This window comes from Rhinoraja longicauda, chromosome 6 (genome assembly GCF_053455715.1).
Source record: "Rhinoraja longicauda isolate Sanriku21f chromosome 6, sRhiLon1.1, whole genome shotgun sequence".
NCBI lineage: Eukaryota > Metazoa > Chordata > Chondrichthyes > Rajiformes > Arhynchobatidae > Rhinoraja > Rhinoraja longicauda.
The window spans coordinates 67,540,898-67,555,159 of NC_135958.1; the positions used below are offsets into that span (position 1 = coordinate 67,540,898).

The 14,262-nt window shown below is 45.3% G+C and overlaps 1 protein-coding gene across 1 annotated transcript in view; it reads left to right on the top strand.

Annotated features, from left to right (window-relative positions):
* unc13d (unc-13 homolog D (C. elegans)) overlaps positions 1-14,262 on the top strand; it is a 62,602-nt gene that overhangs the window by 2,461 nt on the left and 45,879 nt on the right. The window contains exons 3-6 of the mRNA XM_078401860.1: positions 6,868-6,975; positions 7,934-7,993; positions 10,876-10,942; positions 12,962-13,160. Of these exons, the coding sequence (XP_078257986.1) occupies positions 6,868-6,975; positions 7,934-7,993; positions 10,876-10,942; positions 12,962-13,160 (434 nt within the window). The remainder of the gene's footprint in view (positions 1-6,867; positions 6,976-7,933; positions 7,994-10,875; positions 10,943-12,961; positions 13,161-14,262) is intronic.

Genomic DNA, 14,262 nt, shown 5'->3' on the forward strand with positions numbered 1-14,262 from the left:
TCTTCGGCATACCCTGGGCTTTGCAGGGTCTGGGTACACCGGGGGCCTTACTGATCCAGCGGTGTCTGACCATCAACAAGCTCCTTTCAGACCGCACCTGGAGTGTGTGTGCAATTTTGGTCTCCTAATTTGAGGAAGGACATAATTGCTATTGAGGGAGTGCTGTTCACCAGGTTAATTCCCAGGAAGGCGGGACTGACCTATGATGAAAGAATGGGTCGACTGGACTTGTGTTCACTGGAATTTAGAAGGATGAGAGGAGAACATATAGAAACATATAAAATTCTTAAAGGATTGGACAGGCTAGGTGCAGGACAAATGTTCCCGATGTTGGGAGAGTCCAGAACCAGGGGTCACAGTTTAAGAGACAAGGGGTAGGCCATTTAGGACTGAAATGAGGAAAAACTTCTTCACCCAGAGAGTTGGGAATCTGTGGAATTCTCTGCCACAGAAGGCAGTGGAGGCCAATTCACTGGATGTTTTCAAGAGAGAGTTAGATTTAGCTCTTAGAGCTAAAGGAATCAAGGGATATGGGGAAAAAGCAGGAACGAGGTACAGATTTTAGATGATCAGCCATGATCATATAGAATGGCGATGCTGGCTCGAAGGGCCGAATGGCCTACTCCTGCACCTATTTTTCTATGTTTCTATGTTTCTGCATAGAGGCCAGAGTGTGCAGGCCAATCATGGTGAACAATAGCACCTACTTGAAGTAGTCAATAGTACTTTCATAAACCATCATTGCTTGTTCTTTGAGTTATCCCTCAGGTTTACCATCAGTCACACTTCCAAGCACCCTGCTCCCTGCAGAACACAGAAAACCCTTGGTAATATGGACCTCTTTATAATAGATCTTGGTGATAACGGACCGAATCTGTTGTAGACCGAGTTTGTGTTTCACGTGGTTGAAACAAATCTTAGTTTAGTTTAGTTTTAGAGATACTGTACATTGATGTTGCTCTGTTTTTTTCTACTGACCTTTCTTCTAATAGAAGCTTTTTGAATACATTGGAGAATTACACATTTGAATAGTGTTTTGTGAACCATTTTATTTTAATTTAGTAATACGTTGTGGACACATGCCCTTCGGGCCACCGAATCCGCACCAACCAGCGATCACCCCTACACTAGTTCTATGTTATACCACTTTCGCATCCTACACATAAGGACAATTCACGGAGGCTAATTAAACTGCAAACGTGCATGTCTTTCAATGTGGGAGGGAACCGGAGCACCTGGAGGAAACCCATGAGGTCACAGGGAGAATGTACGGAGGTCAGGATTGAACCCGGGTCTTTGGTGCTGTAAGTTTTTAGTTTAGTTTCGAGGTACAGCGCAAACATAGGCCCTTTGGCCCACTGAGTCTGTGCCGACCAGTGACCCCTGCACATTAATACTACCCTACACACTAGGGACAAATTAACATTTATACCAAGCCAATTAGCTTACAAACCTGTACATCTTTGGAGTGGGGAGAAACCGAAGATCTCGGAGAAAAGCCACAAGGGTCAATAGACAATAGACAATAGGTGCAGGAGTAGGCCATTCAGCCCTTCGAGCCAGCACCGCCATTCAATGCGATCATGGCTGATCACTCTCAATCAGTACCCCGTTCCTGCCTTCTCCCCATACCCCCTCACTCCGCTATCCTTAAGAGCTCTATCCAGCTCTCTCTTGAAAGCATCCAACGAACTGGCCTCCACTGCCTTCTGAGGCAGAGAATTCCACACCTTCACCACTCTCTGACTGAAAAAGTTCTTCCTCATCTCCGTTCTATGGTCGCAGGGAGAACATAGAAACTCCGTACAGACAGCACCGGTAGTCAGGATCGAACCCAGGTCTCTGGTGCTGTAAGGCAGCAACTCTACCATTGCGCCACAGTGCCGCCCCCTAAGGTAGCGACTCTATTGCGGTGCCACTGTTCCACCCCACGGTATTCTGTATTTTGTGTCCTTTCTTAGTGATTGTGCAGTGGATGTTTACTGGGTGTTTCTTCAATAGTACTGTACATATTAACTCCCTTATTCCATTACAGCGGACAATCGGCAATTCTGCATCTGTGAAAAATCCAGATGGCATTAAGGAATCACTCAGGGTCCAACACTGTCACTCTTCTTTCTGATTATTGGCGGAAGCATCAGTCCAGAGGCTCAAGCACATGATCCAGGCAGTGTTTCCCAGCCCAGCCCAGCACGGTACTGTCACAGCACCTGTCCCATGGTTAAAGGATGCAAAAGATCCCACAGCACAATTCTAAAAAAGAGTTGGGGGGTTTCTTGTGAATCAATACGCAGATGCTAAAAATTGGAAATAGACATGGAAAATAGTGCGAATGCTCAGTGGGTCAGGCAGCAGAGAGAGAGAGAGAACTGAGGAAATATCACCTTGGGTTCTCTCTCCAAGGATGCTGCCTCAACGGCTGAGTTCTTGCTGCATTTCCGCTCAATCTGAACGGCTCTGTGAGCAGCAGGAGATCTGATGTTAACTCTACTGCAGTCAGTAGGAACTTGCAAAACCTTGCTTCTGCATTTTATCACATTAGGGAGAAAACGGCAAGTGGCATCAGTTTCTTGGGGCTGGGTTTCAGGATGAAACATCTCGTTCAGTTGCTGCTTCAGTCTTCGCTTTCCTGACATTTGCTGTTTCCATATTCAGTGTCAACTTGTGTGTGAGTAAGTAAGAAGGAACTGCAGATGCTGGTTTACACCAAAGATAGACACAAAATGCTGGAGTAACTCAGTGAGTCAGGCAGCATCTTTAGATTTTACTTTAGCCTTTGGAGATACAGGGCGGAAACAGGCCTTTCAGCCTACCGAGTCCGCGCCGACCAGCAGTAACCCCGTACGTAGCACTATCCTATACACTAGGGACAATTTACAATTTACAGAAGCCAAATTAACTTACAAACAATATTTTGCTTGGGCAGCTGACAACCCACCAGCATGATATTTGATTTCTCTAACTTCAAGTAACCCTTGCATTCCCTCTTTCTCCATCCATCCCCCACCCTAGTCCTCTCGCTAATTGCACTGTTTGTATCCCTTCGTTATCACCTCTTCTCCAGCCAACAATGGACCATTGTGGGCTCCACCTTTTCTGAGCCATCGATGCAGGTTCTGCTTTGTTCTGTATCTTCTCATCCATATAGTTTCCCTCTCCCTGACGTCACCTATTCCTTGTCTCCAGAGATGCTGTCTGACCTGCTGGAGTTACTCCAGCATTTTGTCTATCTTCTGTGTGTGAGTGATGTTGAATTGAATTGAATTGAATTGAATTGAATAAATTTTATTAACCAAGTATGTATAGATACAAGGAATTTGCCTTGGTGCTTGGTGCTTGCAACATGACACACAGTAAAAATTAAGAATAAAACATAAAACATTAAAACATTAAGAATAAAACATTATAGTTTAAACATGTGAAGAATGTTGGTCACCTGAAGCACTGCCCCATCACCACATCCTGCTCACTGCCCCCTCTCCAGCACTGGCGTCGAGTGCTTAATGATCCACGCAGGTACAACTCATATCAATCTCTGTGGGGCTTCGCTGATCGTCGCAGTCCCTCCATCCTTTATGATTCTGTTCCATCATTCTCCGTCCTGTAACACAGCAGCCTTGGTATAACTGCCTGGTTATATTCTGATCTATGGCCCAACAGGCCACACAGTTTTGGTCTGCTTGGCATAATTCATTCAATTTCCCTGTCATTAACAACAGCAATAATACGGCTCTTGCAATGGGGGTAATGGTAATTCCGTAATTGTAAAGCTAATGGACAAAGCAATTGGGAGAGGTATAAAATAGTCATTTCCTGCACAATCAAAACGATGTCTTGTAATGTTTTAATGCATTTCTGGGGAAATATTCTCCATATAAAACACAAAGTGCTGAAGGAAGTCGATGGGTCAGACACCATCAAACTGCCTGACCTGCTGAGTTCCTCCAGCACTTTGCGTTTTGTTCAAGATTCCAGCATCTGCGGTTTCTTGAATTTTGATATTCCAAAAGGTACACTTTTCTCATATGAAAAGTTGCAGAGTCACTGTAAACTGTTTACTTAAAATACTTAGACCAAGTACAGTTACCCATACTTCTATATTTTATCATCCAAATCTCTAAAAGGTTAGCTATTCTGTTTTGAGCTACAATTTTTCACAGTATGTTTAGGCTGGTGATGCTACAGGTGACACTGAGGTCAGCCCACAACACTGCCTCCAGTGGCAGGAATACACCAGCTGCAGTGTGAGTGTGGAGCATCTCTGCAGTTTACTGAAGGCAGGGAACTGGGCTGGAACAACAGCTGGTTACTGATGTCTAATTTAATTTAGAGATGCAGCATGGGTATAAGCCCTTTGGCCCACTGAGTCCATGCCGACCATCGATGACCCATTCACACTAGTTTTATATTATCCCATTTTCTTATCCACGATGGGCAATTTACAGAGGCCAATGAACCTACAGACCCACATATCTTTGGGATGTGGGTGGAAACCAGTGCACCCGGATGAAATCACGTGGAGAATGTGCAAACTCCATACAGACTGCACTAGAGGTCAGGATTGAACCCCAGTGGGCAATCTTATGGGGCTGTGTGGTGGTCCATGCAGTGGACTGGCCAGTGGTCTGCCTCGTGGGCAGTGTGGTAGATGTGTGGCAATCCCGTGGTCTGCCTTGTGGATTGACCATTTACCTTTCACCATCAAGTTTGATGGGATGAACACATGGTACGAATTGCTATTGGAGAAATACAAACACAGTTTACAGTGTGTATCGAGGAAGTGTCAGACAAGATATATTGGACTATATGGCATACAAGCTTCTGTCCACCCCCCTACCTGCTCACTTCCAGTCCCCTACCTGCCCTTACCTGCACTGATTTGCTGGTCCGTAAGTTTTATGTCAATGGGAATACCTTCCAGTGGGAGGTACAGATGGTTGATGAGGGTCAGAACAGTTTCTTTTCAGCCTTCTATCTTTGTAGCTTTGGTTAGGGAGACTGATACCCAGGCATGACTTCACCTCACTCAGCACAGCTACCCAGCAAACTTGGCAACCTTTCCAATCTGGATTGCTGTCATCTGGATTAGCCACAACTCAGTAGGAAGAAGGAAGATGCCTAAAATGTTAACTGGGTAATCCAGTGGAGAAATTATATTATTTATTTCAAACAGTTAAACATGAATAATTTTTGTTAACCCGAAAGTATGGGGTGTTTTAGATCAAGTCGAGCTCAAGGTCAGCCTCATCTCTTCACAGGAGAGAAGAGATTTGAGGGACTACGTAGCAGACTTCCTTTCCAAAGTTGCTATTATTATTATTATTCAAGACGGTCACTCCCCATTGCTTGTGTGGCCTGAATGTTACTTGCCACTCAGCAGCTAAAGCTTAGAGTAAAATTACCAAAGCCTACATACATGGTACAGTGTCTTGGGAATTAAGGATTGGTCTCCAGATCCATGGTTGTGAGGATTTGAGATGAAAAATTATAAGAGTTAAAACTTGTTCTAAAAATACTTGGTGGTTAGTAAAGTATCTGATGTGGGGAAGATAAAGCTGGTTGACTAACAGTCGGGTCACAAGGAACATTGCAGTTCATGTGGGAGGAGGCCGCAACAGGTTTAAAGATACAGCGTGGAGGACAGGCCCTTCGTCCCTCCAAGTCCGCGTCGACAAGCGATTCCCGTACACCAGCTGTGTCCTACATACTAAGGACAACCTACAATTTAGAGAAGCCAATTAACCTAGAAACCTGCACGTCTTTGGAATGTAGGAGGAAACCAGAGCACCCAGAGAAAACCCACTTGATCACAGGGTGAGCGTACAAACTCCAGACAGACAGAACCCATAGTCAGGATTGAACCTGGGTCTCTGGCATTGCCAGGCAGCAACTCTACTGTTGCACCACTGTGCCGCCCAATGGGTTATCTTCAGCAGTATATCAGAAACGTTGGTCGATAAACTATGTGTAGATTAGAAATCTGGGGTTTGCATGGGCACTGAATTAGATTTGCTGGTGCAGCCAAGCCCTCTAGATATTTGTCTGAATTACATCTGAACAGACGCTCAGGTGTCGATCGGCACAACTGGTAGAGCTGCTGTCTCTCAGCGCTAACGACCTGGGTTCAATGCTGACCTTGGGTAGACTTTACACACTCTCCCTGAGCCTGCATGAGTTTGCTCTGATTTCCTCCCAATTCCAAAGGCATGCTGCTTGGAGCTTAAATGACCAATGTAAATTTCCCTTGGTGTGTAGGCGAGTGATGGAATCTGGGGGGAGCTGGTGAGAAGGTGGAGAGGTATGGAAAATCTGTGGGGAATGGGATTGTTTTGAGAACCAGCAGAGACTCAATGGGCCGCCATCTCCCTGACGACCCACTGCCCGTTGACCAAAAGTTAGAAAATCTTGAAAATGTGCACCACCAGACTCGGCTTCTTCCTCTCTGTTGTCAGGCTTCTGAATGGTCCTTACATAAGCCGGGGTACTGTGCGATTCACCTCTATCCACTGTGGACCCTGGACTCTGTTTATGGAATTGATGTCCTACCATGCTGCACTCTATCTCCCCTTTTGCTCTTCCTATTGTACTTGAACATGACTCAATTGTATTTATGTGTGGTATATCTGATTTGTTTGGATATCATGCAGTACACGTGACAATAATAAATCTAAACCTCCCTTTGTTCTATTGATTCCTCCTCTGCAACTTTAACGTGTTTCGTTTATAACCTTGCACGGTTCGGATGACTGGTCCTGGACCTGATACGTTAACTCAGTTTCTCTCTCCACAGATGCTGCCTGACTGGCTTGTTGTTCCCAGCACTCTCACTTTCAATTTCTAATTGTGCTGTTGCTTTCTTCTGTGCAGCTGAGACTGTTGTACGAGGAGGCCCTGTACACAGTTATCCACGGCTGCGGTAAACCAGAAGTCCGTCACTGTGAAAACAAGAAGGACCTGCTGCAGTACCTGCAGAATGTGAGTAAACTAACTGAAACCTCTCTCCTACCAGAAGATGGTGAATGTTTCTCCAGAGGGTTTAATGGATGAAATGAAAATGAATGTGCATTGATAGAGAGTCCAGAGAGCCTCTTAATAGGCCACAGCCCAGTTATGGTGTCTAGACATCCCAGAGGTCACTCACAGTGTCTGGACATCCCAGAGTCCGTCTCCAGTGTCTAAAAATCCTACAGTTCAGCCACAGTGTTTAGATGTCCCATAGCCCAATCAGTGTCTAGATATGCCAGTGTTCAGATATCCCACAGCCCACCCAGTCACAGTGTGTCTAGATGTCTCAGAGCCAAGTCAGTGTGTAGATGTCCCACCGCCCAGTTAGTGTCTAGATATCCCAGAACCCATTTACAGTGTCTAGACATCAAAGAACCCATTTATAACGTTGAAACATCCCAGAGACCAGTCACTGTGTCGAGGTGTCCCGTGGCCCACCTGTCACTGCTCTCAAGGGAGGTTGGAGATTAAGTATTTGAAATGTCACACTGGTTAATACTATGTTTTATTGAATTACATGGGATTTTCAAGCTCAGAATGAATAAACTCACAAAAATCATTGGGTGCAGTGCAGTTTAAGCTTCAAATGCTGCAAGGGTTGTATTCATGTGGATCGTACCCATGAGCAAACACAGAAGAATTATCACCGTCCCAAACAAAAGCAGAAAAAACTAAATAACTCGATCAGTCAAGCTGCATCTGTTGAAAATCCCTAACATCCCTAAAATCCCTAACATCCCTGACCTGAGACATTTCCTTTCCTCAAATGATGATTCACTGGTTGTGATCTTCCAGCAGTTCAGTTTTTCTTTCAGATTCCAGCATCTGCAGTTTTCTCTGTTTTGTTCTGGCTCTTCAACTGTGAGCACGGACAGTTTGAACTTTATCCCACAACAATTCTTCTCACGTTTCTGCATCCTCTCTCCAGGCTTTCCAAATAGACAAAGCGGAAAATGAGGTGATTCTGGAGCAGGTTCGAGACCTGAAGGTGAGCAGCCTTAAATGTTGTTGTCCCTGGGTAGGGTTCCTGTTCCAAGGGTTTGACAGATGAACAACAATAACTTAAGTAAATTGAAAATTAACAACTTGCATTCCTGTAACACCTTTAGTGGCAAGGCACTTCACAAGATTGTTATCAGGAAAATACCTTGATGCTTAGCATCACAAGGAGTGTAGATGGCCCAAGGTGTGGGTCATAAGAAGTAGAATTAGGTCATTTGGCCCATCAAGTCTACTCCGCCATTCAATCATGGCTGATCTATCTCTCCCTCCTAACCCCATTCTCCTGCCTTCACCCCATAACCTCTGACACCCGTACTAACCAAGAATCTATCTATCTCTGCCTTAAAAATATCCACTGACTTGGGCTCCACAGCCTTCTGTGGCAAAGAGTTCCACAGATTCACCACCCTCCGACTAAAGAAATTTCTCCTCATCTCCATCCTCAAATGTTCAAAGAAGTAGATGTTAAAGGAGGAAGGAGTTCTGGCTACAAGGAGATTTCAGAGAGTATCGCAGAGCCATGGTAGCTGAAGGCACAGAGGCCATTAGTGCATCAATTAGAGAGATGTAGAGGCCAGAATGTGAAGGGAGATTTGGGGAGCGTTAGAGGGTTGGGACGAGGAAGGGCGAGACCTTGGAGGGAATTGATGAATTTTATAACTACGGCCCGACTTAGCAGGGAAAGGGGCTAGGGTGGCACATCCAGGGTGATGAAGCAACAGGATGTGGAGCCATGAGATGCAGAGGGATCTGGGTGTGCAGGTGTTTGATGCACAGAGGCTAGTAAGGAGGATCAACAAGTAATCAGGAAAGTTGTCAACAGTGTTTAATCATCATATACCCCGGGATTGGAACAATGGAATTCTTACTTGCTGCAGCGAACAGAATGAACATTGTTGATTGAATGGGTAATTGAATACAAAAGTCAGGAGGTTATACTTCAGTTACATGCGACACACACCAGGCCTGGAGTACTGCAAACAATATTGGTCATCTTTTAAAAGAAAGGATGTTACCGTGTTCAAAGCAGTCCAGTGTAGGTTTACTAGATTGATATCTGGAACAGGCGGGCTGCCTCATGAGGAAAGTTTGGACAGGTAGGGTATGTATCCACTTATGACTAGAAGAATGAGAGGGGACTTAGACCAAAGACCATTAGAAATAGGAGCAAAATTAGGCCATTCAGCCCATCGAGTTTGCTTCATTGTTCGGTCGTGGGGGATCATCGTCTATTTTTCCCTCTCAACCCCATTCTCCTGCCTTCTCCCCGTAACATTTGAAGCCATTACTAATCAAGAACCTATCCAGCTCTGCTTTAAAAATACCCAATGACGTGGCCTCCACAGCAGTCCATGGCAATGAAGTCCACAGATTCACCACCCTCTGGCTAAAGAAATTCCACCTCATTAACTTGATTGAAAATATATAAAATATATATTTTTTTAAATCTTGAGGTGTCGTGACATGGAGGATGTGGAGTGGAGTGAATTATGGGATAATCAAGAACTAGCGGTAGCCATTTAAAAATAAAATGAAGTCACCCACTCAGGACAGAGATCAGATGAAATGTTTTCTCTCAGAGGGTTGTGATTCATAAACAAGGGCATGGAGCTCAAAAGCAACATGTTAGGCTGAAGTAGAAACAAGTAACTGCAGTTGCAAGTGCTGGAGTAACTCAGCAGGTCTGGCAGCATCTCTGGAGAACATGGATAGGTGGCGTTTTGGGTTGTGACCCTTTCTCAGACTGATTGTAGGGGGGGTGGCTGCCTGCTCCACAGGGTAAGCCACAAATGGGACACAGGGTCCAATTTGGAATGATGTGGAGGTCTTTGAGTGGTCCTAGTCAAAGTGCATCAGAATCGGTTCGAAGGGTGGGGATATCAGTTACACCCTTTGCACCCATGTCATTAGGTCTGCTCTGCCCCTTATTTTTTCTGTTAAAATTCTCTGGATTGAACTGTATTTGCATTGCCTGCCGATCTGTCCAGGTTACTATTGTCCTCAATGTTTACCTTACCTCTGGGATTGGGTTCTGAAAACTCTGACCTCACTCTTCCCTCGCTCTCTGTTCCCTTTAATAGTTCCCAAGTCCACCTTGCTGCCTGGACCTAATCTCACTCTCCTCTCACTCTCTGTACCATAATCCCACTCTCCCCTCACTCTCTGTACCCTAATCTCACTCTCTCTTTACTCTCACTCTCCCTTCACTCCATTGTCCAAAATCCCACTTTTCCATTACTCCTTGAATCCTAATCTCACTCTCCTTCACTCCCTAGACCCTAATCTCACTCTACCCTCACTCCCTGGACCTTAAATGCACTCCCCCATCACTCCCTGTTCCCTAATCTCACTCTACCCTCACTCCCTGAACCCAGGGCCGTCTTAACGCATGGGCCTGATGGGCACTTGCCCGGGACCCCATGAGCATAGGGGCCCCATTTTATCGACCATTTACATTTTTATTCCTGTGAGTAGTTGTCGTAGGGGCCCCAGTACACTGCTTTGCCCGGGGCCCATAATGCTGTAAAGACGGCCCTGGCTGAACCCTAAATGCACTCCCCCATCATTCTCTGTTCTCTAATCTCACTCTACCCTCACTCCCTGAACCCTAAATGCACTCCCCCATCACTCCCTGTTCCCTAATCTCACTCTACCCTCACTCCCTGAACCCTAAATGCAGTCCCCCATCACTCTCTGTTCCCTAATCTCACTCCCTGAACCCTAAATGCAGTCCCCCATCACTCTCTGTATCCTAATCTCACTCTTCCCTCACTCTCTCTGCTCTCCCTGGGGCCTATTCCATAAAGTGTGGTTGTTTTCCAGGACATTTGCACTGATCTTCTCCTGTTCTCTGCATCTCTCCCACAGCCACCCTCCCCCTTTCTGAAGCTGACAGTAAAGGAAGCCAAGGGGATTATTGGGAAGGATGCGACTGGTGAGTATTCTGTTCCAATAGACGGCCAGGCTTCCAGTTGAAGCTCCAGGCCGCTGTACCATGGGCAGGGAAGAGCTATCGGGCTGACGTGTTAGTGCTTAAAATAAACCAGGTCAAAAAGGTCAGTGAGGAGTGTAGCAGGAGTCAAAGGATGTCAGTAAATGTACTAGAGTAAGGGACACTGGTCATGTACCGACCGGTGTGGCAGGCAGCGAGGGGAAATAGTGATCAACCTCATCAAGCTGCCTGGATTGACTGAGGAGCAGCAACTGACATTCACTGGGGAGATCTGCAAAGTAATAGATTTTAGTAGGAAGAGTGAAGAAAGAAAGTTGAACGTCCCATTTCCAAACAAGGAGCAGGAACTGAGGGATCTGGCTGATTTGTGCTTAGATCTCTGACAGTGCAGGGCAGGCTGAGAAAGTGATCTGGAAGAACAGCTAGGATGCTGGGGCTTACAAATGGAGAATAGCAATTGTGAGGAACTAGAAATAGAAGCTACCACAAAAACATTGGAGACAGAAGAAAGTGCAAATACTGGAATCTTGAGGAAAACACAAAGTGCCGGAGTAACTCAGCATGTCAGGCTGCATCTGTGGAGGGAATGGACAAGCGGCGTTTTGGATCAGAACCAAACATTGGGTGCAGTTCCGATGTGAAGTGCAAGAGTGGTGCAGGAAACATTTACATGCACTACCTCTAGGCTGCACAGCCCGGGATGGAAACAGTTTTCTATGGGAATGCTTCTTCCCATTGCACGGCATTTGAAAGCTGTTCTATTTTTAAAAAAGGCCTCCTGTGACTGGAGTGAAGACAAGGTTTGACCCCCCTACATTGCCCACACTCTCCTCCTGTTTAAACCTGACTGTATGTTCCAGGGCTGGGACTGAGACTAACTGGGCCTGGCTGGATGTTTCCTGGGTGTTGGGGTGGGGTGGGAGCTCTATGACTCCCTGTGGAGTCACTGAATGGAGAAACAAAATTGGATGAAGAAACAGGAACTGAAGATTCTGGTTTACAAAAAAAATCACAAAATGCTGGAGAAACTCAGCAGGTCAGACAACATCACAGGAGGACATGGGCAGGTGATGTTTCAGGTCGGGACACTTCTTCAGACTGATTGTATTAGGGGGGGGGGTGGTGGGGGGGGACAAAGCCAAGGAAGTGATAGGTGGATACAGATAAGGGCCTTTTGATTGTCAGATGGATTGACAAAGACTCGAGATGAAAATGAGACAAATGGGTGTAAGATAAGGAGAGTGAATGTGAAGCCAGAGGAAGAGGTATAAGAAGGGGTCACAGAAGGGGAAAGGGGACAAGATAGTCGGAAAAAATCGGTGTGCACCTGATGGGGCACAGGGAAGAGAGGGGGAGAATGGGAGGGGGAATGTTACCTTGGTTGTAAGCGAGATGGGCAGGTTGGCATTGTCCCGTATCTGATTTCAACACCGTGTGGTGAAGGTAGAAGGATCGACGTACAGGGAGAGGAAAGCTGAGGGGGTATTCATTGCAACCTCAACCACAGGGAGACTGATATGGGAGACAGTGGCAACTGTGGAGTCCTAATGACGTCAGAGAAAAGGGGAGAATTCTCATTACCAGGCAGAATGAATTTCAACAATGTTAAAATTGGACGTTATTCATGTTATTCCCTTTATCATGTATCTGTACACTGTGGCTCGATTGTAATCATGTGTTGTCTTTCCGCTGACTGGTTAGCACGCAACAAAAGCTTTTCACTGTACCTCGGTACATGTGACAATAAACTAAACTAAACTAAAGGTATTTCATAATCATCAAGTGACCCTTTCTTACGAGGTATTATCCAGCTAGTACTGGTGAGAATTACTTGCTCAGCAATAAGTTTTGCCTGGTGTGTGAGAGATGTGTATATGCTGGGCAGCAGGTTTGGATGGAGGCCGGAGATTCCCCATGGACATTGCTGTGCCTGCTTCACATTGCATCAAAGTGTGCTCAGCTTCTTCTGATCCAGCCGTTCCTGTTGCCCCTCTTCTCCAGGCTTCAGTGACCCCTACTGTTTGCTGGGGCTGATGAGATCGGAAGACCATCCAGAAGAGGAGGCCCAGAAATCGGACAGCCCCCTTCCCAGGAGGCGACAGAAAGCCATGATGAAGGAGGCAATCCCTCAGGATCAAATTCAGAAAACAGAGGTCAAGAGGCAGACCCTAAACCCCATCTGGAATGAAACCTTCCTCCTGTAAGTATCGACGATACCACTCTATTCTCATCACCCTGACACAGAGCTGGACCTGGGAGGGCTCCTATCTCTCTGTGTTGGTGTTCTTCTGGGAATTCCTCTTGGACTCCTTTTACTTTTCTCCAAATGTTTAGTTATTTTGATTTGAATATTTTAGTGGCATTTCCTTCATCTACTTGAGTTTGTGGTCTCTGTTCAGTATTTCCAGGTGTTAATCTGTGCACCTTTCCACTGTGGAAGACGAAGAAGCTGTTTTAATGCTGCCTGTGTCATCCCCACCCCTGCCCCCTCTCCACACTCTGCTGCCGTACGGTGACGAATATTTTATAATGCTTCCCTTTGCTGAATAATGATTATTATTGTTATTATTAATATTGCCAAAATATTATTAATATCATTGATATCAAAATATTAGTTTTATTATAATATGATATATTAATCTATAGTATTATAATGTTGTATATCAATACAATCTATATTATTATATGATATAACATATTAGTATAATATAGTATAATAATATTCATATAATATCAAAACAGTGTTATTAATATTACTAATATTGTTGTTATTATCGCTGTAATGCTGAATATTTTACAATTCTGCCTGTGTTCCCTCCTTCCCCGCTTGGTCACCACACTCCGTGTTGAATGGTGATGGGACGCTGGATCACTGGTTGATTTTATATCTTTCTAATGTCAGTAGAGCTGAGGCCAACTACAGCAGCAGCTTATTTTCAATAGTTCCTCAGCCACTCCACTCCGCAAGACAGGCGAGCTCACTACAAACTTGTATCCAAAGCTGGATGAAGTCTGAGTGAACAACCTATAGCTCCATCAGTGGACAATTATCGCTACTATCATCAATTGAAGAGAGTTGGAATGACAATAAGAGGGCACAGAAAAGGATAAATGTGTAATTCTGGGCTCTGTTAAAATGTGGACATTGGCCAAATTATTTCCTTTTGCAAAGAGATGGAAGGTTCACTTTGAGGCAGTGAGCGGAGCTGGCGGCATCACTCTAGTGGTCCACGGTGCTCCCCGCGGACTGATGAAAAGATTTTCTATCACTAACTTCATTACCATTTGCTGCAGTGACAACT